The 24,466-nt window shown below is 42.4% G+C and overlaps 1 protein-coding gene across 1 annotated transcript in view; it reads left to right on the forward strand.

Moving 5' to 3' along the window:
• LOC139051743 (uncharacterized) overlaps window positions 1–24,466 on the forward strand; it is a 185,236-nt gene that overhangs the window by 10,447 nt on the left and 150,323 nt on the right. Inside the window, exon 2 of the mRNA XM_070528734.1 lies at window positions 9,654–9,764. Within this exon, the coding sequence (XP_070384835.1) occupies window positions 9,677–9,764 (88 nt within the window). The 5' untranslated portion in view covers window positions 9,654–9,676. The remainder of the gene's footprint in view (window positions 1–9,653; window positions 9,765–24,466) is intronic.

A 24,466-nucleotide genomic window follows, 5' to 3' on the forward strand; every position in this document is an offset into this window, starting at 1 on the left:
AGAGCACCCGAGCTAAAGCTTCCTGTTAAGAGGAAGCTTTAGCTCGGGTGCTCGTATCTAAATACATGTAAAATGGGTATTGGTTTTCTCGGCAACCACTGCACCAAAATTGACGGGATTGTTGCATTTAAAAGAAAAACTTAAATCTAGTGGCTATTGGGTTCAAATTTTTAATTTATGTTGTCAATTTTTTATTAAAAATTGACAAAAATAAAATTTTCAGAAACTATCAAGTTTACAACTCTCTAACTCAGTAACAAAAACATTATACCACGATTCTATGAATTGCATCTCATAGTACATCTAAAGCGGACAAATTTGATATGTTACACATAAATCTAAAAAAAAATTTAGTAATGTGTATATACAGCTTTTGCAGGACCCTTGTACACAACGTAACAAATTCACGCAATATATACATTGATGTATCGAATTCGTCCGCTTTGAATGATTTAATGGATGGCCTTTACAGAACCGCGATATCTGTTCTTGACGCAGAATTATTAATTTGAAAACTTTGGAGTTCTATTTTTTTGACTTTGGAATTTCTGAAAATTCTTTCAACAAAATTCAGGCCCTAAATCGAAATTCCGTTTCCAACAGTCACTAGAATTTACCTTTCTCTCTGAAATTTAACAAATTTCATTAAACTCGGTCCAGGGATTATCTCAGAAAAGCGTGTTTGCGTTGTACACGTATTCGAATAGGCCGCTTCAGAGCTGAGCCCGAGCTCAAGCTTCCCCCTAAAGCTAAAATTTGACGCTTCTCATGACACTTGGCGAAGTCGTCACGTGAGCGCAAAACTTGCACCGTGATATGTCGCAAGGATGACGGTCTATGTGAATGGGTCTTGTTGTTTTAGAAGACGTTAGTACGTTGCGCAAATTTGTTAATCGTCGGTAAACTGCGCGCGGTGGCTCCGGAAACACGTCTCTGAGGCATTTACTCTGCATCAGTATGTTATGATGTTTTTTTTTAAGAATGACAATAACGTTTGGAATCGATGCAGAGTGTGTTAAAACTAAATTAGCATGCCTTCGTTCCTCAGCCCATTTATCCAGTCTGAGAAGCGCACTGCGGTCTTCTGCATCGGCTCGCTTAATCGCGTCATTTGCGATTAGGTGTGGATACTTTTGCATTATCCGGGCATCGCGGAGTCTGTCGCAGTTAATAAAATCGCAGTGTTCGGAACACAGTCTCTTGAAACAAAGTGCTTGACTACAGGGTACGCTGGTTCTGCAGTGTTTAACATGGCCACTTTGAAAATGAAGGTACCGGTGAACGCCAGTGGGTTTCTTATAAAGTGTAGTCGTTAGTTTGTTACCGCAGAGATAAGTGTGACTATGAGTTCTAAAACGAAATGTATGTGCCTGTACAAATATCTTCGTGCGTTGCATGAATATATCTGCATGAGAAAATACACGGCCGTGTAATATATGTTTAATACATATAAATATATACATAGATATGTATTCTATGCAGTATGATTTCTCTGTTTTTTCTGTATTTTTCACGTGATCAAAGCATGACTGTGCATATTCTTTTGCTTAAACCGCTTACCAAGAGCTGGATGTCTTTGTCAGGCATTTTAAGCATTTAGCCTCTGCCCCTCTAGCAGACTCTGTAAAAAGTTTGTTTAAAATAAAAGTGAATTCAACTATGCACCGCGCCGAAACATCATACTTATGATGGGACCGTTCACATACATTGCAGCCGTCTATCTATGCCTTTCGAGCGATATTCCAGAGGCAAGATTGCTCGAAACCAGCTTGACAAACTAAGCGCATGGCTGTACAAGTAAGGTTTCGGGGGACTTATTGGTCTCTTCGTAAAATACTGAGTGGTCGTCGCTGCAAGACGATGGACTCGACGCTAATACAAAATAAGAAGCGGATATACACGAACTCGTTGCTGAAAGGTGCGCTGTTTGTATGACAACAGTGGATGGCCTTCACGTTTTTTTGGCCGCTTTCAGTGTTTTGCGAGCATTCTCTACAACTGCTTCCAAGCGATGTTGGTCGATACCCGCGTTGTCTAAAACGCACCCCGAATTTTCTAAATGACAGTAGACGCTGTCAGAAGCGGACAACAATAAAGACATAGTCCGAATCGGGCCCAGCATTTTGTTCGCAGAAGCGTAGATCCGCGCATTATAAGAAATTGCACGACCCCTTTAAGCTTCCTCGGACCTCTCATTCACCAGACGGGTGCTTTTAGCGTCTGCACAACGAGTTTAGGCAAATCTGGTTTACAGGCGGGCTCGGCGGAGTACTCTGGCCCTCCTGCGGGAGGGAAGAGGCGCACGTGCTCGCCGAAAGTGGATCTATGCGCGGCTCGCATGGGCGCAGTCTTGGAAGGGTGTTTTTTTTTCTCGAACCTTCTTTTATGAAAGTTGACCCGGCATGATACTCAGACGACCAGACGCATCGGAATACAACTCGCGCGCTGGGACAAAGCTGTCGCTCACATTTTTTTTCTTAATTTTTGGTCGTCTGCGGCTGTAGTCTGCATAATAATGAGGTCGAACGCGCTCACCATGAAGAGGCCGTCAAGAAAGGAGAGCTTCTCGAGCGTCGAGCGCAAGCCACAGCTGAGGGGCCAGTCGAACGTGCTGGGGTGCGCGATGACTGCCCCCGACAGCCGACGTACGTGCTTGCGAAAAGCACGCAAATAATTGTCTTTGGTCGCACATTGACCTTGTGCGAGAAATATTTCTGCAGGGTGCGATTCGTCTAGCTTTACTGTCGTTATATAGCTTAAGCGTCGTGTGGAAAATTTAATCAGGGAAAGCAGTGTTTGAAAAGTAAGGAAAAAAAAAGCTACAGCAGACTTCAGGGGTTCCTTCGGCTTTCAACTTCGGCTTTCACTGTGGCAGCAGCATTCTCCCACAGCCAAGAACATCATCTTGTTAAGTTTGCCTGATTTTTCTTCCAATGACTGAGCTCGCGGACTGCAGGAGGGCGGCCAAGAAGCGAGCTGTTGGAGGGTTGCTGGTGGCGGGGTGCGGTCAAAGTAATGTATTAATTTGACGCAAGAATGTGACGAAAAATAAATACTGAAAAATGTTGAAACAGTTATAATAAATTATGTGATGTCGGATGAAAGTGTTGTCTATAAAAATAAGTTATGAGCTCATCATCTTTGTGGTGTGCACAACTTGCTTTCTGTATGGTACGGTAATGCGTGTTGTAGAATTCGATATACGCGTACACGTACAGACTTGCATGCTCGTACAGACGCCACCACTGCCAGAGTCTGTATAAAGTGCAATACATTGCAATCTTTGACATTCTCTGCTGTTTGCGAGTTGGCGCAGTGGTTAGCGTGCCCGACTTACAAATGCGTATCGCGGCAGAGATGTGGGTTCCGAAACCCAGTGTTGGCGGCTGCGGGCAACGTTTTTCTCTTTCTCCGCACAACAGCGATGGTGTCGCTGCAGATGACAAGGCTGCCTGACGACGACATAACAACATTTACAACGAGGTCGTGTGTGCGTGACAGAATGGACGGACGCGCAAGGCAAACCCAGTTTCAAGCACTTACCTGCTGTCACAGTGAAATTGGTTTAATGTTCTTGTATAGCTGTCCCTTTTGGGTAATTTCGTGCCAGATGTTCGAAACCCCGAGCGCTGGAAAATCAATGGTAAACAAATATCGCTCACTTTTGAGTGTATAATGAGAACAACTTTCCCAAGCTATTTGTAAGGCACCGAAGAAAATCCCATCGCCATTTGAAATATGTCTCGCAAGGTACAGAACTCGGCAGGATATAAAGCAATATCCCTTCGTTTCTGTTCCTCCATAAAATAAAAAAAAAGGAATACCTGTAAAACTCTTATGTAATACACTAGAAAAGTTGCACTCCTCCCTTTACTGTAATGACCACTGTTCTAGACTATGCCGGGGAGTCTCTTTTTTTTTCTTTAGAGGGAAGTATTATGAGTCTTTATGCCATGAGTATTTATGGAATACAGCATGTTGTTTTACTAAAAAGCGGTTTGCTTTAATCACCTATCTAGCAGACATATTACACTGCTGTCTGCGAACCATACGCAAGGTATAATGTAAAGATTCAACTTTTTTTTTCACGTTTCGTCAATGTTCGTTTCGTCAATGCATAGTGTTATCGCGCATGTGTTATCGCTATTGGATCGGCCTGTAGCGAGCGGTGAATGAGTAGAAAGGAATCGAATGAAGCGAAAGGAATTTTCAAATTCTGCCCGCCCATAATGGGCTGAAGAATTGCTTTTAGAGTTAAATTATGGGGATTTACGCGCCAAAACCACTTTCTGGTTATGAGGCACGCCTTAGTGGAGGACTCCGGAAATTTAGACCACCTGGGGTTCTTTAACGTGCACCTAAATCTAGCTTCTACACTGAAATAGTGCACGCAAGCAGGTAAAAGGTTGCACTAAGGCTACGGCAGGCCATGCATGGTGTATACTTATCCGCTAAATAAACGCACACGTGACCCCGATATGCGCTAGGCAGAGATATTTCATCAAGTCTCTTCATCTTTAATAATGCGAAGCTTTCTTTTCGAACCCTCCCTGACTTTTCTTAGCGACGATATTTGTGGGTAGAGTACACAGATGTTTCACGTAACTTGTGTTAAGAATTAAAAAAAAAAGTGGTTAGCCGCAGCTGAATGAAACGAACGGCACATGGTTTGCCGTCATGTGGTGCTCGTTAGAGTATTTTTTATATTCAGCTTAATTAGTTCATTAACTGAGATGACATATGCAAAATTTGTAATATTCAATTTAGGGCCAAGTGCGTTTCGTTGCGTTGTAGAGGGCGTTCAGAAACGACAGATCCAATTTTTTGCGGCAACTTATACATGCTGCGTGGCGATTTTTTTTTTCGGCGTTTAAAGAAAGCCCGCGAATATGAAATAGAACCCCGTGACTGCGCTCATGCGCTATCGTATTGCAGCGCTGAATTTGGCCAGCTGAATTTGGAAATCCATGGGGTGCCTTTCGTGCGAGGTGAAAACTTGTACAAAGTGATAACTGAAGTTGCAGACAAACTGGAAACGCCTCATTTTGTTGAGCATGACATTGCCTCAGTACAAAGGCTGCCTGCACAGAAAGACAAAATACCTGGAATAATCGTGCGTTTCACAAGGCAGGCGATCAGGGCATCGTGGTTGACCAAGAAGAACGAACCAAAAGGTAGCCATCTGCGCATCTTTATCCAGGAAAACTTGACCCGCTCGAAGAAGAGACCTGCTAAAAGCAACAAAAACTGGGCCAAGGCAGCTGGGTTTAAACACGTTTGGTTTGCGCAGTGAAACTTTCTATTGCGAACGTCTGATGAGGCAAACGCAATTCACGTTCGATGTCGTGAGGACCTTGACCGCCTTCAGACCACAGCCAGTGTTATTGTTCTTGACCAAAAGAATGCAAAGATGAATGACCACAATTTCTTCCCGCCAGATGACTTGAACAGCGTAGTATCTAAATTTATGTCTTGTGCACTAAAATGTGTGCATCTAAACGCCAGATCTGTCCCGAACAAGCATATATATCTTTTAGAAGAATTCCTTAGTCATTTTTTTTTCAGTTTCTCAGTTATCATGCTCAGTGAAACATGGAGCAAGAACGAGAGTGGCGTCTTCAGAATTGAAGGCTATAATACACATGTCAACCGACCTTGCGATCGCGGAGGTGGTGTTGCACTTCTAACTAATAATAGTAATATCTGGGGTTTTACGTGCCAAAACCACTTTCTGATTATGAGGCACGCCGTAGTGGAGGACTCCGGAAATTTGACCACCTGGGGTTCTTTAACGTGCACCTAAATCTAAGCACACAGGTGTTTTCGCATTTCGCCCCCATCGAAATGCGGCCGCCGTGGCCGGGATTCGATCCCGCGACCTCGTGCTCAGCAGCCCAACACCATAGCCACTGAGCAACCACGGCGGGTCCACTTCTAACTCTAGAACAAATAGACTCCGAACTAGTGGATGCTTTCAGTATCGTGACGCCCGATTACGAAGTGTTATCTTTACTTGCATATAAAGTATTATATTCGGTCTGTTATCGGCAGCCAAGTTTTCTTGAATTTATGAACGCTTTCTTTCGTTTGTTGTAGGGAGCAGGTGCCTGCTGGTTGCCGCAGATGATTACAACATTGATATGGGGATCAACACTCCTCTCAGTAGAAATAGTTAAAAACATTCTGCTGTCAAATGAGTTCGGTAATGGTATCAATGAACCAGCGAGAATAACAAATGAATGCCAGTCAGTATTAGATATATTTATAACAAATTTTTCATTGTCGAAGACAAAAGCTGGTGCCCTATCATGTTCTATTAGTGATCACTTTCCTGTTTTTTTCTTTTTTCTGCCTAAATGATGCCGGCATTCCTAAACATTCGGCTGCTGAAAGCCTTCACCAGCCAATAACTGAAACGTTTAACGTGTTTAGAAAGGAGCTGCTTCAAGTAGACTGGTGCAAGCTTCTCAATTTAGACGATGCTGACAACGCCTACAACGCGTTTTTTAGATATCTCTAAAGGTTTACCAAGTTCACTTTCCTGTTAAAAGTCACCAAAAAAATAGAAAAAAAATTGGAAACCATGGGTAACACACGAACTCTCTCCCCAAATGAGAACAAAAGATAGGCGCTCTACAGACAATTTTTCAACACCCGTAATCTTGATGACATGACGACCATTTTCAAACAATATCGAAACAAACCAACCAAGAAACTGCGCATTGCATGTAAAGAATACTTCTCGTCTTTTGTGGATGTCAAAAATGCGTCGAGTGCGCTGTTTTGGGACAAATTAGATGCACTACTACGTCACGGCAGTCGTCGTAGCTGCATATCCAAACTTGCCGTTCAAGGCAAAGATTTGCATGGGGCGGAACCGGCTGATACTTTCAATACTTTCTTTAGAAACATGAGCGCGTCAGGTACTTCCCCAGATGCATGTCAATATGTGAACAAGAGGAATGATAAAACTTTATTGCTGCAGTCGGTCACAGTACAGGGAGTGACTTCAATAATCGAAAATTTAAACAGCAGCAGCAGCAGGGACAACGATGAAATTCAAGTAATACATGTGAAATATTTCATAGACGTAATTGCACCAGTCCTTGCGAATATATTTAATATCTGTCTGACTACGTCAAAATTTCCAATAAAAATGCAAATTACCAAAGTAGTAGTGCCCTTTGAAAAGGGGAATCGAAGTGACTTAGACAATTACCGAGCGGTATCTATCTTGCCAATTTTTTCAAAAGCGCTCGAGAAACTAATTCCTTGTAGGGTCTTGAATTTTGCTGAAAGCTCCAATGTATTAACACCTCACCAATCTGGGTTCCGGAAGAACATGTCAACAGAATGAGCCTTGCCTCACCAAAAGGAATATATTTTAACACAATTTGAAAATAGGAAAATAGTGATTGGCTTATTTGTCGACTTTTCCAAGGCTTTTGACTTCGTGAATCACGAGATTTTGCTGGCTAAGTTGAATATTTACGGTATACGAGGTATACCATAAATATTGTATGCTATAAATTTATTGCGGTCATACTTATCCCATCGGCGATAAGTTGTCCAATTTAATAATTCACGATCACAAGTCCTTCCGCTTCTTTGTGGTGTCCCACAAAGTAGCATATTGGGATCCCTTGCTATTTAACGTACTAAAAAGATCTTGCGCTAAAACAACGCACACAAGAAAGACGACAACACCACGACGTGTGTGTTGTTCTGGCGCAAAATCTTTTTAGTATGCAAGATCACCAACTAGCCCAGCAGTTAACTCTTCTAAATTGCTATTTAACCTTTACGTAAATGACATCGTTAATGTTAATGAGAACGCCAGATTTATTACATATGCAAATGACACTAGCATATTTTTTGTAGTAAAATCAATTACGTTATCTCAAACTGTAAGGACACTATAGTTCAGCTATAAGAGTGGACCCCATATTACTATATGAAGATTAACGAAAATAAAACAAAAGCAGTTATCGTCTGGGCCAAAAATAACTCCAGTTTCGCTTCATGCCGATATTATTTCGAACTCTCGTCCTGTTGATATTGTTGACCATTTAAAATGCCTTGGTGTTACATTTACTGCGCACATGTCCTAGGAATCTCATGTGGACTTACTATATATAGTGATGAATTTAGGTCGAATAAGCGGAATAATCGGTGGTCTTAAATACACTCATTCTGCAAAACTTAAAATACTGATTTATGATTGTCTTTTCCATTCGCGTGTTAACTACTACCAGATTGTTTGTGGTACAACTACATTCTCCAACCTACAAAAAGATTACGTTATGCATTAACGATACCTGCGCCATGCATGTGTACAACGCTCGTTATAATGCAACAACTGCAGGGCTTTTTCTTTCTCCGTAGAGCGCATGTTATAGCCGCTCAAAAACTATGCGACTATCATTTGAGTACTAGGTTTAAATATGAAGTGAAATATAATATACATAATCCAGGTACTCTGGCACATTTAGAGAGAGAGAGAGAAAAAAAGGCGACATTACGCTACCAGACATGGAAAATATTGGAACGTTGTTGCCCCCCGTTCGAACTCTGGCATGGAACGCCTACGTTATTCTTAGCCATCCCTGTTAAACCATTATCGATCTGCTAATTTTGATTTATTTGTTTGTTCCACTGCCAAAATAGGTCTAAGTTTGCAGAAGAAGAAAACTGATTTTACTTACTTCAAGAAAATAAAAGAGCGCTACAAAAACGCGGATTTATAAAAGGATAACACGTACGACAGACAGCGCCTGTCCATCGTACATGGGCCTCTTTTAGTCCGCGTCTTTGTAGCGCTCTTTTATTTTCTTGAAGTACGTTAAACCAACTCGCCCACATCAAGCTTCTGCTGATTTTACTTATCCTGGCATCTATTATCTCGGATCATTGCGTCTTACTTTTGTTCTGCACTGATCAAGTGTTTGCATTCGTTTATTGACTGTGTATTTCATTGCTGTCGCTCAAACGCCGCTCATTACATGGGACTGCAGACTCGTCAAGCCGCCTACTTACAGTATTTTTTTTCCCGCTGTCCTTCATCTTAATGTACATGGTGGAAACAAAGATTTGATTTGATTAGTAATAATTCATAAAAGACTGCCCTACAGCCCGGCTTCAAAGAACATGTAATAAGTATCCTGCCTGTATTGATATATTCCAGAGTTCATTTCTTGTGTTTTGTATAAATGTAGATAATAATGTTGTATGCTTAACTCTCTTTGACACCTGCCTCGTAGTTCTCCGTTTTCCTGTTTGTTTCTCCATCTCGCATTGTTTTGTTTACGACATACGTCTTATTTGTACATTTTGTCTTGCTTATTACTCTTTAAGTGCGCCAGTACGAAGGCTCCGTAGCTATAACAAACGTTTCATCATCATCATCATCATCATCATCATCATCATCATCGTCGTCGTCGTCGTCGTCGCCATCATAATCATCATCATAATCATCATCATCGTTATTATTATTATTATTATTATTATTATTATTATTATTATTATTATTATTATTATTATTATTATTTTTATTATTATTATTATTATTATTATTATTATTATTATTATTATTATTATTATTATTACCTTACGCATTATTGTGTTGATGCTTCAGTTGCTGCTCTCCTCCGTAGCAATCTTCGGGAGAGGTCCTGCTATGCTAGCTTCAATGAACAGTCATCTTTTGTGTACAAGGCCACCAGCTGTGTCCCCCAAGGCTCCGTACTACGACCACCCTGTTCATGGTATTTGTCAACGATGTCTCTTACGTTATCCGGAAGTCGTTCGTTCTTCAATATGCAGAGGACATCAAGATTTTCAAAGATGTTCACACTATTGATGACTGTCGAATTCTTCTGTCTGACCTGTTGTCGTTTGCGGAATGCTTCAAAAATAATGCTCTCAGCCTATACGCTTTTAAGACCAAAATTATGACATGCACTCGCAAAACCGAAAGTATTTTGTTTCAGTTGAGTAGGGTTGCTGAGGTCAACGATCTCGGTGTGCTCTTTAATGCCTCGTTAAGCTTTTCATCTCATACTGAACGCATTGCTGTGCGTGATTTGCACTCTCTAGGTTCTGTTTGCCACCTCTCACGCAAATTCAAATCTCCCATTCCTTTCCGAATGCCGTATCAGTATATTTCCCTTCCCTAACTAGAATACGCATCGGTGGTGTGGATCCACATCCCACAGTGATAGACTAGAAAGAGTTAAGGAAAAGTTCGTAGCAATTTACCGCCATCGTTGTTGCGCTGGCACTGGTCAGTCGTGTAGCGCTTGCACTTTATCCTTGCTACCGCCCTGTACCTGCCGAGGTATTCGCGCAGACCTTCTGTTTTTGCATGAGCTCCTTCACCGAAACCTGAACTGCGCTGAGCTACTTGATTATGTCGCACTTGGCATTCCGCAGCAAGTCGCAAGGTCGCACCGACCATTCTTCGTTCCTGCTTGCTACAGCAAACATTCTGCTGTGTATACAGAATTCGAAAAATGCCTATTCCGCTGATCTTGATATCTTTCATCAGTCGCTTTCGTCGTTCTTTCCACAGCTTCGTATTGTCGCGTGCTACTTTTTTCTCGGCATTCGTCTACTTTTTTGCCATGTGATTTAGTACATTTCCAGCTTGCCTGGCGATATGTCCAATGTTTGAGCGGCTTTTTTTCTCGCACAATTAATTTTCTTGGTGCATTGCATTTACATGTATTTTACATGAATCGTTTCCTCTTTCTTTTCACTTTCCATTACGTTTGTATCTTCAGCTGTACAGTTTTTTCCCATTGTGCATGCTCACCAATAGTATTAGTCGATTAATGATTAATCGCTCATCAGTTTAGCCTTTAATCGGTGAATCACTCTCGATGCCGGGTTTTTCATCGATTCATTGATTAATCGAAAATTTATCGAAAAGGATAATATTGAACTGTTCATGTTAAAGCCACGTGGCTTTAGAAAAGATAAGCAATATCTGTTATAAAATGGCACTTAGTGCAGAATTTAAAAAAGATACACGGTACTGGTGAATCCCTGTATATAGTACAGCTAAACAAGAAATAAGAAAAATTGCAAAAGTGAAAGGTGAAGTCCGACTGAAATATTCAAGAAATTGCAATATGCATCTGGGAAAAGAAAGTTACTGCTTTAGGATTTTAAACCACATGCTCTTTTCTACAAAGCTAAGGAATGTCAATTGGCTGGGGCGTTTGGGCGAAACCGACACCTTCTTCTTCTTCTTCTTCTCATCATTATTATTATTATTATTATTATTATTATTATTATTATTATTATTATTATTATTATTACCTAGTAGCAGCAGATTAAAGGATACAGCAACACCTCGGTTTTTAAATTTCTCAAGCAGAGGTTACGTGAGTCTTTACCAATATCTTAATAATGCGGACTGGTATTCAGTAGTAGAGCTGAGAGATGTTAATGACCGAGTTATTATTCACTATGAAATGAAGAACTTTATACCACAAAAAGTCACTAAGCGCTCTAAATTTCCCACTGGTTTCCTGTTGAACTGAAAATAACTTTAGAGCTATAAGACCATGCACACAGGAAGGCAGGAACACCGGCGTGTAGATTTTAAAATGTACAGGGCACTCTCTGAACGTCTTTACAAGCGTGATCATTCCATCTATATAGCACATGTGGAAGTTAGTACTTCTAAAAATTCAGTCTCTTTGGACACACGTTCGTTAACAGTCATCCAACAATACGAAACAAGATATATCTCTACTTAGTGGCGACAGCCAACCTGTCCCAGATGTCGCGGGCGCCTTCGCCCTACACTTCGGGCCTGTGTACGGTGGAGGGTACAGTGACGGAGTTAGTGAGCTTCCCAATCACCCTTTCCTGGATTCGAGTCTATCGGTATCAGAGGAACTTGTCTTTAAGAGCGCCAAACGCTTTAATCTGCCTTTTACGTGTGGTACTGATGGCATTCCACCTGATTTGATTAAGACGCGTACGGGTCCTTGCTTGTTCCAGTTTTTACCTGTATTTTTAGTTCTCCTTTAAAGACGAATACATTCTCAAACGCTTGGAAAACAGTGCTGGTCGTTCCCGTCTTTAAGTCAGGAGTAGAAACTGCTGCGACTGACTACAGGCCTATTTCTCTCCTATGCGCAGCATCTAAATTATTGGAATCAACTCTGCACTCAATAATTTCATACTCTACTGAAAATAATATAATTCATCAGCAGCATGGTTTCATATCGGGATGCTCCACAGATACCAACCTCGTTAGCTTCATGACGCATGCCTCTCAAGCAGTGTGTAAGAAAGCACAGCTGGATGTCATTCATATTCACCTCAGTAAGGCGACCCGCCGTGGTTGCTCAGTGGCTATGGTGTTGGGCTGCTGAGCACGAGGTCGCGGGATCGAATCCCGGCCACGGCGGCCGCATTTCGATGGGGGCGAAATGCGAAAACACCCGTGTGCTTAGATTTAGGTGCACGTTAAAGAACCCCAGGTGGTCAAAATTTCCGGAGTCCTCCACTACGGCGTGCCTCATAATCAGAAAGTGGTTTTGGCACGTAAAACCCCAAATAATAATAAATAATAAATCAGTAAGGCGTTTGATGTCGTATGCCACAAATACTCCTTCATAAGTTGACACAACTTGATCTGCACCACTCTGTCACAGCGCTGATAAGAAGCTACCTATGCGACCGGTACTGCTACGTTAGCGTATATGGTCAGTCGTCAGAAGTTTACGCGGTTACAAGTGGAGTTCCTCAAGGGCTTGTCCTGGGCCCTCTTCTTTTCTCGCTGTTTATTAACGACGTTTCTGCAGTCACTCAAGGCTCTTCAGTTTTGTTATATGCTGATGATGCGAAACTTTTCAAAGTAGTAAAAAATGGTAATTATTGCGCCGCTCTTCAGAAGGAAATTACACATTTTGCGTCATGGTGCGCTGAAACAAGTTCGTCATAAATGCATCAAAAACGAACGTTTCACGCTTAACGTGGAAGACTAGCAGTACTTTATTTCCCCATATCGTTAAAGATGTTCTCCTGCCAAGAGCTCAGGCAACGAAGGTCCTTGGAGTGTACTTCGATAGCTCTCCGAGTTTCTCGCCCCACGCTCAACAGACGAGGCAGCGTGCACTTCGAACGCTCGGCACAGTATGTCGGGTAACGACAGACTTCAAACAACCCGGGCCATTTGTAACTTCATATAAGAGCGTATACATTCCAGTTCTCGAGCACGCTTCCGTGGTTTGGGGCAGCACTTGCTATAGGTCAAATTGTGAACTTCTCGAAAATGTGCAAAAAAAGTTCACAGTTATATTTAAACATCGATTCTGTCAAAAGCCTTTCATCTTCATAGAGCTAACACAAACACTCATGTTACCTACCTTCACCTGTAGACGCAACAAATCGGATGTTCTTCTTATTCACAAATTAATACATGAAAAAATCTGCTGCTCGCACTTGCTTTCTAATGTGCGCTTTTACATTCCGCAGGAAGGCACAAGGAAACAGCGCGCCTTTCAGCCTTCAGATTTTTGTGACCTACTATCTAGAATGCAGGCGACATATAACGCCCATTCAGAGTGCCCGGATATCTTCATGCCTAATTTTAATACTTTGCTGAAAGGAGTTGCAGAGGTATTTCAATAACTGAACAAAAGCTATCCTATCTGTTATGTGTTCCACCATTCTGTAACCCTTTCTTCTGTTTCTCAAGTTTTGCTTTGTATTCTCTTCGTGTACACATTTTATGCTCTGCTAAAGTATGTATTCGCGAAATTATTTTTTTTATGTGTGCGCGCGTGTGTATGTGTGTATGTGCGTGTTTGAGCCTGCATTGTTCATCCTGTGCATTGTTTTGCCGAGCGCGCCAGTAGCAAGACCCTCGAGGTTGTTCCTGGGCACTTTACATAGAAAGCCCTTGATTATTATTATTATTATTATTATTATTATTATTATTATTATTATTATTATTATTATTATTATTATTATTATTATTATTTCATCATCTTGTTGTCATCATATTGTCATCATACTTGTTTGTTTTTGCTCCTCACTTAAGACTACTGTTAAAAACTTGCCTCTCCACTTGCATGAGTCAGACTGTGTTCATTGTAAATGAGCACCTATTCCATACGTGGATTGTGTGAAATATCTCGGAATCTATTTCGATAGTAATTTATCGTGGCAACATCACTTATCACTTATTTGTTCCAAACTGAGGTCAGTAGCCTGGCTGTTATTTAATATCAAAAGTATTGCACCCTTGCCTGTAAAAAAGATTATAGCACAGGCACTAGGTTACAGTGTGTTAAGGTATGGCATTACAGTCTTTGGCTTTTGCTCGGATCGTTGGAGATGCAGGGTTGACCGGATTATAAAAAACATTCTTAAAAACGTTGCGTACAATTCCCCAATAGTAGCATCTGCAAACATCTTCCGTGAACTTGGGCTACCAAACTTCCATTCATTAGTTATAGAAACAGTTGTCGTTAAACATTTCTGGAATTCCGATTTCAAACAAAAACGTGCCGCCGCAAGGGAGCTTAGAAAACATGTCCGTTATGTTGTTCCACGTTCAGCCACAAGGTATGGCGCGGCCAGACGCTGTGCTTATGTGCCTGACATATTCAACAAACTACCAGAAGAGATATTTAACGCGACATCAAAAAGAACGCTCAAACACATCTTAAAGCAGCTAGAGTAATATTACCCTCTTGTACATTGCTTTTTTTTTGCATCGCAATATTTACCTCTTCAATTTTTGTTATATGTAGATAACCAAATGTTATCTTGTTCCTTTTTAATTTTTTGCCTTTCATTTTTTTTCTTTTTTTTATTCATCTCTCATCAATTTTTGTACATCTTTTACCTTGTCTATCATATTCATTGGCACGGTCCTACAAGCCAACTAAGGCTTAGACCGGCCTGCTTGTGTTGTTTTGTATATTGTGTGGCAATAATAATAATAATAATAATAATAATAATAATAATAATAATAATAATAATAATAATAATAATAATAATAATAATATTTATTATTATTATTATTATTATTATTATTATTATTATTATTATTATTATTATTATATTATTATTATTATTATTATTATTATTATTAGACCCTCTTGAGCCGACTGCTCTAGAGGGTCTGATATTTTGTGCATCAGGGTTGGTGTATCCTCCTGTGGCAGCACCGCGCCAATGTCGTCCTGTGCAGATTGCTCTGATCCTCTTCCTGATGATGGCCGTTTTATGTGTTGCAAAGAGTAAAAAAAACCTTTCATTTGCGCTCATCATGTTCAGGAATCGCAGAGTCAACGTTCATTTCGATGGGTTCGTCCAAACGTGACACATGGAAATGTCGTCATTGTCGACAAGGAAAAAACCAACCCGCGGCTACAGATGCATCTGTTACTGATGAACTTGATGCTCTGCAAAGCCAAATAGGAGCTATAAATCATAAGCTGGACGGTCTCTCTTCCCTTAGACCTGATATCAATTCATTGTTATCACTTCCTGCTAAAATCAATCAGCTTTTGGTGCTGACTTCAACTGTCGATACGCTCCAGTCTTCCGTGAGGAAGATTCAGAATTCAATTACATTCATGTCAACAAAATACGACGATTTTCTGGTTAGAATAGAAGCAAGTGAAAAAGAAATCAAACCAACCAACTCGGAGGTTTCGTCACTCACACTCAATATGCAGGAGCAAGAGATCGAGATCCAGGCTCTGAAAATTGAAATGAATGAACAGGAGCGGTACAGTCGCCATTTAAACCTAGAAATCCACGGCCTTCCTGCCGCACCTAATGAGGACTTGCTCGCTGTTGCGGCGAATCTTGCCAAAAAATTGAGCATCAAAGACTTCGACAGCTCTGGCATTCTTGCCATCCATCGCTTTCCGAGCAAAAAGAAAGATAAAATTACAGTCATTCTGGTTAAATTTGCTTCTGTATCTGTGAAGGAAACTTCGATGGCTTGTCGCCATAAACTGCAGAACTTATGCAAAACTGATAATGGCCACAAGCTTTATTTTAACGAGAACCTGACAGCGGCAAACCGGGAACTGTTCTGCCTTGCCAGGAAAAAGGGAAAGGAAAAGAAATATAAGTATGTTTGGACAAAGGACGGAAACGTGTTTGCTAAGAAGGAGGAGGGTGCCTCTTTAATCCATGTGAACGACGTGAATGATCTGTTGCGCTTAACGTAATTGTTTCAAAGCAGTCTACCATTCCCTACGGAGATATTTTTCAAAACAACCTCATGGCTCTGTGCGAGAGTTTGGTTGACTTACAAGCACTTGGTCATCATTTTTCCTTTCCATCAACAGTTACCACAGTTCATGTTAATATCCACAGTTTGCGAAAGCATTGGGACACATATTGTACTTACGTTGATAGCATTTTACATAATGTGGACGTTTTTGTCCTTACTGAAATAAATATATGCTCGGCCGAGACTAACCTTTCCACTCTTCCAGGATTTGTTTCCTTTTGGTTCACTCGAGACACTCAAAGAATAGCAATTTTCGTACAGGATATACTTGGAGTGTGGAACAGGTAGTAGTTAATTTTTCTAGTGCGGAATCTTTGGCACTGAACATTTCAAACCAATTTAGTCATATTTCACTCTTGGCAATATACAGACGACCCCCAAGTAACCTGTCCTTGTTTCTGAATGAGCTGGAGGCACATTTACAAAGGACGACGTTAGTTCCTAACATATGCCTAGTAGGCGATTTCAATATAGATATTCTTAATCCCGCTGTAACCTCGGCATGCGGTTACTTAGATATCATTGCAAAACATGGCCTTGAAAGTATTATTGACATTCAAACTAGGGAAGAATGACTTCTTAATAATTTAGTAAAGTCTTGTATTGACCACTTCAACGCCCGCACGGAGTCTGCTTCAGTTTATGGTGCAGTGTTACAACAGAAAGTTGCGGACCATTACTTCATAGCTTGTCAGTTACGCTTTCCTTCTCGGTCGCTATCATGTTCTAGCCCCAACACTTGCCACGCCGTTACCGATACGGCTACTTTTGATAAACTGGTCGCCTTGTTCGACTGGCCAGGCCTGCTTTAAAATAGCGACAGGTTCGAGCTATATAATGAATTGTCACGTTCGATGGACATCATATATAAATCCAGTGAAATCCATACAAAGTAATGACATGTGGCAAGAAATTAAATAAAAATAAATTTGCATCACAGTCACTTGAAGTTCGAACCTACTTCAAGTAAGTACAGTATACAATGCAATATAGCTGCTATACAAGGTTGCACTACAGGTTGTAAGAAGATCAAGAACATTTTACGCAATTATAGGCGACGGACGTTCATGTTTTGGTGAGCGCTCTTTTTCAGCACTGGCGCCGCGTAGAACTACACCACTGGCATCGCTACTGCGAAACATCATTATGATAAATCATTTGTTTAATCGTTTATGTCGCGGAGCCGGTGCTTGAAGATGCGCGGCTACGGACATCGATTCCTTCGCACAAGTGGAACTGACGAATATCTTGCCACAAGAAGGGTCTGCAAAATTGGCCTCTGCCCGGACGGTGCTGTCACGCGTTTGAGCTAGCCTTGATATTGCAGACGACCTGAGGCTCAGGTGGGTACCGTGGGCGTTCGGTACCATTGTACAGTGCTTTTAAAGAAAAACGTAAATCAACTTTCTACGTGGAAAGAGCGCGTAGCAGGCGCGTCAGGCTAATATCCGCGTCTCGTTCTTCAAGGTGGGTTTGGTTTCGTTTCAAGTATAAACCCGGTTCTACCCACTCAAGCGTAAGCGGATGTCATTCTACACCACATGTCCCAGGCACATGTCACTTGACCGTCTAAAATTTTACTTTAAAAATTTTATTTTTAAAGTGCTTAACACAGTCTGCGCTGCCAGGGTATTTTTGGCGAAAACTGTGCTCTCCTAATCTGCGACCCTTTCAGTCTTTGCCAGTGTACGTAACACGTGGTGTCGCAAGAAAGCCTATTTAAAAAAAAAACGTAATTTTTCTGTTCAGCGCTGCACATTCTCGTCTGTACGAACTATAAAGATTCGAATTGTTAAGTAAACATGACAAAAATGTTGACAAAAATCTTGACAAAAAATCTTGACAAATATCTTGACAAAAAAAAATGAAAAAAAGGTGCTTTTCTGGCGCCACAATGTGTCGCACGCCAAAGCGATCTTGGTTTTGTTATTACATTTATTTCCCAGGATTGCCTTAGAACTCAACCCTTCAGCAAGAATATAGTATGTTGTGCACGGAAGTGGCGGCACGGAACGATGCGGAGCGCGCGTGGTGCCTGCAGTCAGCTTCCGAAATTCACATCTCGACTAAAGCTAAAAGTAACTTGACCTAACCTCGGAAGTGGAGCGAAGATAAACATATATTTTGAACGTAGTCTGTGTCGTATTGTTATTAGCGCAACATCAGTGTTGAAGTTGAGGCATAAAGTAGACCGCAATTAAGGGACATTTGGGCGTGGCTGTCCTGTTTGTCAAGGAGTTACGCACGTTATCTAGGCCAAAGATTTTTACCGAAGAGTATACTGCATATTAAATTAGAATCTTTACAGTTGGTGCAGGCGAGACGGTATAGCGCTAAACACGAAAAGAAATTTTAAAGAACAGTTTTTCAACCCCGCGTTTTTCGTATATTACAAAAGTTGCGAAGGGTCTCGCGTGACAATAAAAAAAAATGTTTTTTTTTCGTGAAAGCGATTTTGGGAGATGGCTCTGCACAGGGAGCGCTAGAAAGCCATTATATTTAAAGCAGAAAATCTAAGCGACACTTGGCCCTCAATGACTCAACACAGATAAAGCTCACGTTACATTCAGCTGGTTGCCATGTTTTTGGACAAGCGCAGCTATTCTCTCGCCGCTTAAGGGAGTGACCGAATTATTATCGTCTTTCTTAACGAAAAAGATTATTAGGGGCTAAGTTGTCTTTAGTTTTTTTTTTCACCACATAAGTCGCTTAATCTTGCTTGATTTGCTGGCGTACTCGTGTTTTTTTCTTTGCCCGTTTTTCCCAGTGCGCCTGGTAATTGGCAATCATCTTTCCTGCTAGGCAGCTAGCCACTGATCTGCAAAACAAACATTCCCACTTACTGGCCTTTTACTTTTTTTTTTGCCAATACAAGCGCTCATGTGCCGTCTTAAGATGATAGTGATTCCGTCGGCAACAAATGGTATGAGCCACTCGTGCAGGCTAGTCAAGGAATCATAGCAGAGCAGCTTGCGAGAGCTTTGAAATGGTTTTTTGTCGCAGAAGCAGGAAAAGATCAGGCGTAAAAAAGTGACGTGGTCGGCAAACAGTAATCCTATTATATTCGCTCTCCGTTTTGTTCCTCTTGCATTAGCTGTTGAATTACATCAAGTTTGGTTTAGTAGCTATAGCATCCAAATATACTGTATTATTACTACTACCATGCATCATTTTCATCGGGAACTAGGAAAGCTTTTTCTGATACGCTAACGTTTGTATTTTTCTTTATAACTGCAGAAGACCGAGAGTCTTAACCTGATGGCAGAGGTTAGAAACGTTGAGTGACTCACGCAACATTATAGCGTGGTTCGGAACGTTGTTGAAATCAATCTCGCTTCAAAAATAGCCCTTATGTTGATCATACGCAAAGAAAGAAAAAGAAGGAGAGAAAACCATACGCATATTTGGCACAAGTCTAAAGACTGCAGCGACCCAGGACTAGAGTGGGTCACTGTAACCACAGGCGCTGTTTGAGTCTGCGCACATCGAACACAGTGACATGCGAGGTATAGCATACAGACACTTCTTTTATTCACGTTATAAATGCCTTAGACTTAGTCATCGAGCTCTGCGCTTTTCCATTTCATAGTTCTTATGAGCGCAGTGCCAGGAACCCAGAGGTCACGTGCATTCCGCGCGATCCTATATCATCACTGTGAATTACCTTGTGTCGCTGTCCAAAAACGAATAATCGATTCGGAACACGGATAGTATTTAATAGCCACGGTAGAGGCAAGGCAGAAAAAGCTACCAGACCGGTGCATGTCTCAGCTTCGGAATCTGAGTGCATTACACACACATTCTGGGCGTGCCATCTGGGAGACGCATAATCGGGTTTTAGTAGAAGAAGGAGGTTCAAGTAAATACGGAGCTACAAAAACGTTGCTGCGCATTTCACGCGAGTTGAACCAATCTTCAAGAATAGAGTGGTACACCTGAGACAAATGAGACCAGCGGTGCATGTTTCATAGCCATCTTGAGTTAATCAGACTTTCCTCTTCTTTTTTTTTAAGCGAAGCTTTTCATTGCGAACCTCGTCGGGTTTCGTGACCGTGGCTTGCGGCCTGGCTATTCTCTTGCGGAATAGGCCAACGAATCGCAGCGGAGTCGCATGATGCTCGCCGCGCGCGCTGCTGTGTTCCTTGAGCCATTACCAGACGGCGCTCGCCTCTGCGCATCCGCGGCAGCGGCGGTGCCGGCCATGCGGGGGAAAGAATAAAGAAAGAAAGCTCGCCTTCGTACATCCCCGGCTGCACGCTAATGAGGAAGTAAATGATTCTTGCGGACAGAATGGATTCGAATTGCGCTTATATAAGTAGATATGCGCATGCTGCCTCGCGTAGGTGTATGTGTGCCTACGTGGGTGCGTGTACTCGTGTTTCGACTCTTTATGCTCTCACACAAACATTCGCTATACACAAATTCCAACTCGTTGGATCTGCTGCATTTTTCTGAAGTGGGATTAGTTACATAATTAGTTAGAGTTAATTATGGATAAGCTTAAATATTCGTTTTAGGCCATAGGTCGTGCTCGAAAAGTTGCAGAGCGTACCCAAAAACACTCAATGAAGTTATTTTCATTTCGCTATCTCTGCCGTGGTTCGTTTTTCCTACCTCTGAAGGTAGCCCGCAATAGATAGATAGATAGATAGATAGATAGATAGATAGATAGATAGATAGATAGATAGATAGATAGATAGATAGATAGATAGATAGATAGATAGATAGATAGATAGATAGATAGATAGATAGATAGATAGACAGACAGACAGACAGATAGATAGATAGATAGATAGATAGATAGATAGATAGATAGATAGATAGATAGATAGATAGATAGATAGATAGATAGATAGATAGATAGATAGATAGATAGATAGATAGATAGATAGATAGATAGATAGATAGATAGATAGATACTCGTGCGCGCCTGGATGGCAGCGCTCTCATGCGTGCTTCAAAAGACCTGACTGAAGCCTGCACTTTCGTTCAAAGCCGACTAGCGCCGCTTACGCCGGCCTGTCGCTTCTCATTTAGGACCGTGGCAGAATTCGATCTTCACCATGAAGGCTATAATTACGCTGGACGCCGTAGCCGATCGCTCCTTTTCTTGGGGGGGGGGGGCAGGAAGGGCGAGGGGGGGGATGCGGGTTCGTTCTTTCGAAAGAAGCTTGAGAGCGCTGCCATTCAGATGCGTAAGAGCGCCAGTGATGCCTCGTTTTTCACAATTCGCTGGCTTTCTTCGGAGCACGAAAAAAATAATACCGTAAAGGTTACCGTCATGGAAACTTCATTAAGCGTTTCTGATCACGCCGTACAACCTTTGAAATACGGCATATACCATAAAATTAATTTTTAATATATCGCACAAGTAAACGCAACTAATTAGCTATCTGATCGCACTTCAAATATCTCCAGGTGGGTTCGACTCTCAACAAAGGTCATGGACTCAACTCCCTATGAATTTTGGTGCCATGAATTTTCGTGCCATAACTCCGAACGGCGTAACACCCGACATGGTGGTAAAAACTTTAATTCGTACACAGAAAATGATTTATGAGATTAGATGTGGGAAGCCATGATGGCTTCGTGAGGTGGCCGTCCGACCATGTTGTACGGCCACTTCTAAAGCCCAGGTCACGGCCCGCAGTTGAACCGTGGGTTCCGAGCTGGTCACAGCAGCCTCCCACTGCTCTCGGTTGGATATATAGCTGCCATGCGGCTCTAGGTTTGAGCTCAGGGCATCCGTGCAAGATGTATGCTAAATCGGCTTTGTCGGCCTCGCATAGCGTACACTCGGGGGAGTGTATCCCTGCGTAGACTATGGATAGTTTGTACGGGTTGGGGAAGGTGTGTGTTTGGAGTTGCCTCCACGTCGCCTGCTGGCTTTTGGTTAAGGAATTGCCAGGGGGTGGGTATTCGAGTATTTCGTTTTTATAGTATTGCGTAAGTTCGTGGTAGGTTATCAAGCGCTCTTTTGCTCCTCGCAGGATCGGTTGGCTCACTGCCCGGATGACGAGTCCGTGGGCGAAATTGTGAGCCGCTTCGTTCCCGGGATGGGACAAGTGCGCAGGGATCCAGATGATTTTGATCTGGCGGGGCGGGAAATGTACTTTCTTTAGAATTTGTAGCGCCAGTGCGTGGGTTCTGCCTTTGGCAAAATTACGAACTGCCGTCTTGGAGTCGCAGAAAATTATTTTGGCTGCGGTATTGGTGATAGCTATTGCTATCGCGGCTTTTTCCGCTTCTTCCGCGTGCCTTCCAAAAATGGTCACCGCGGTGATTGGTTTGAGGTCGTTTCCTCCTACCCCTGCGTAGAAAGCGTCGCGTTCTCCGAGTTCGACTACGTCTACGTAGACCGCCTCCTCGTGGTTTGCGCAGTGTTTCTTATGGGCTCGACGTTTGTTTGAGTGCTTTCATACGGGATGTTTAATTTCCTTAGGATGTGTCATCCCGCAGGTGTCTTGGCTAATCTTTCGTGTTGGGCTGTTCTGTGTGCTTCAACTAGTTCATCGAGCGTGTTGTGGACGCCCATTTTCAGGAGTCTCTCGGTGGATGTGTATCTCGGCAGGTGGAGCGCCGCCTTGTAGGTTTGTCTTATGAGGCAGTTTACCTTTTCCTTCTCCGCTTTATACAGGTTGAGATATGGGAGGGAGTGCACGAAACGGCCGAGCACGAAAGCCTGGATTAGACGCCTAAGACCCACTTCCTTCATCCCAACGTGTTTTTTGGCGATGCGTCGGATCAAACGGTTGGTTTGGTTCACGCATGCCGTAAGTTATTGATAGTCACTGTGTTTTTGCCGTTGCTTTGTAAGTGCATACCAAGTATCCGGATCGTTTGGACCTCGGAAACTAGGGTGTCGTCCACGTATATTTCTGCAGGGACTGAGGTTTTCGTATGGCCTCGTGGATTGTACCTCATGACGAGAAGTTCAGATTTTTGCGGGGAGCACGATAATCCTATCTTTCTGGCGTGTTCTGAGACTACGTCTGCTCCAGTTTGCAGTAGGTGCTCGATCTCTCCGTCGTTTCCTTTGGTTACCCAGAGTGTAATATCGTCTGCGTATAGGGAATGAGATAGGTTTGGTATTCCTTCGAGCAGCTGTGGCATGGATATGAGCGCGGCATTGAAAAGGAGGGGTGAGAGTACGGATCCTTGCGGCGTTCCTCTGCTTCCCAGTGTGAAAGGGTCGAATGTGAGTGACCCGAAGCGTATCTCCGCCGTCCTAGCGGATAGGAGGGCTTTGACGTAGGTGTGGGTTCGCTCGCCTGTATACTCCTAGATTTGAGAGGGCTTCCGTGATAGCCTCGTGCTTGAGTTTGTCGAATGCTTTGGTTAAATCCAGAGCTAGGATTGCTTTGGTTCGTTTGCTGTGAATAGGGTTGATGACCTCCTCCGATAGTCTGAGCATGAGGTCTTGTGTGAAGAGGTGTTGTCTAAAGCCCAACATTGTGTTGGGGAAGAGTTCGTGCTTGTCCATGTGTTCTTGCAGGCAATCTAGAATCACATGTTCTAGCAATTTGCCCAGGCATGATGTGAGGGAGATAGGTCTCAAATTTTGTATTTGTAGGCTCTTCCCTGGTTTCGGTATGAAGGTTATCGTTGCGTGTTTCCACGCTGCCGGCAGCTTGCCCATTTCCCAGCATTGGTTAGAGTTTTGTGATAGCGTTGATTGATTCCTCATCCAGGTTTCTGAAAGTTCGGTTTGTGATTCCGTCCACTCCCGGGGCAGAGGATGTGCGGAGTTTGTGTAGCGCCGCCCTCACCTCTGCCGTCGTTATTTCCTCGTCCATTCCTGGATTCGGAGGTCCTTTGTACTCGGGAAGCGTTTCCTTGTCGGAGGTATCTACATATCTGCTCCTGAGTTCGTCAAGGAGTTTGTCGTTTTGAAGGGGGTGTTCGTTGTATAATGCGGTCGATGTTCTTGTTATGTGCCGTCTTACAACTTTCAGGGTCTAGGAGGTACCTGAGTAGGTGACACGTGTCTTTTAGGCCCAGTTTTCCATTCATCTGGTCGCATGTTTGACCCCATTGTTGTTTGACCAGCTCATGTGCGTGGTGTTCTATTTCTTTAACTGGGCGAGTAATTTTGAGCTTCACTCTTCTGTTGTGTTTTTGTTTGAGCCATCTCTTTTGAAGGCTTTCGTGTGCTTGCCACATGTGTAGTAGTCTATTGTCTATTGC

Source organism: Dermacentor albipictus, unplaced genomic scaffold, assembly GCF_038994185.2.
Source record: "Dermacentor albipictus isolate Rhodes 1998 colony unplaced genomic scaffold, USDA_Dalb.pri_finalv2 scaffold_14, whole genome shotgun sequence".
In the NCBI taxonomy this organism is placed as follows: Eukaryota; Metazoa; Arthropoda; class Arachnida; order Ixodida; family Ixodidae; genus Dermacentor; species Dermacentor albipictus.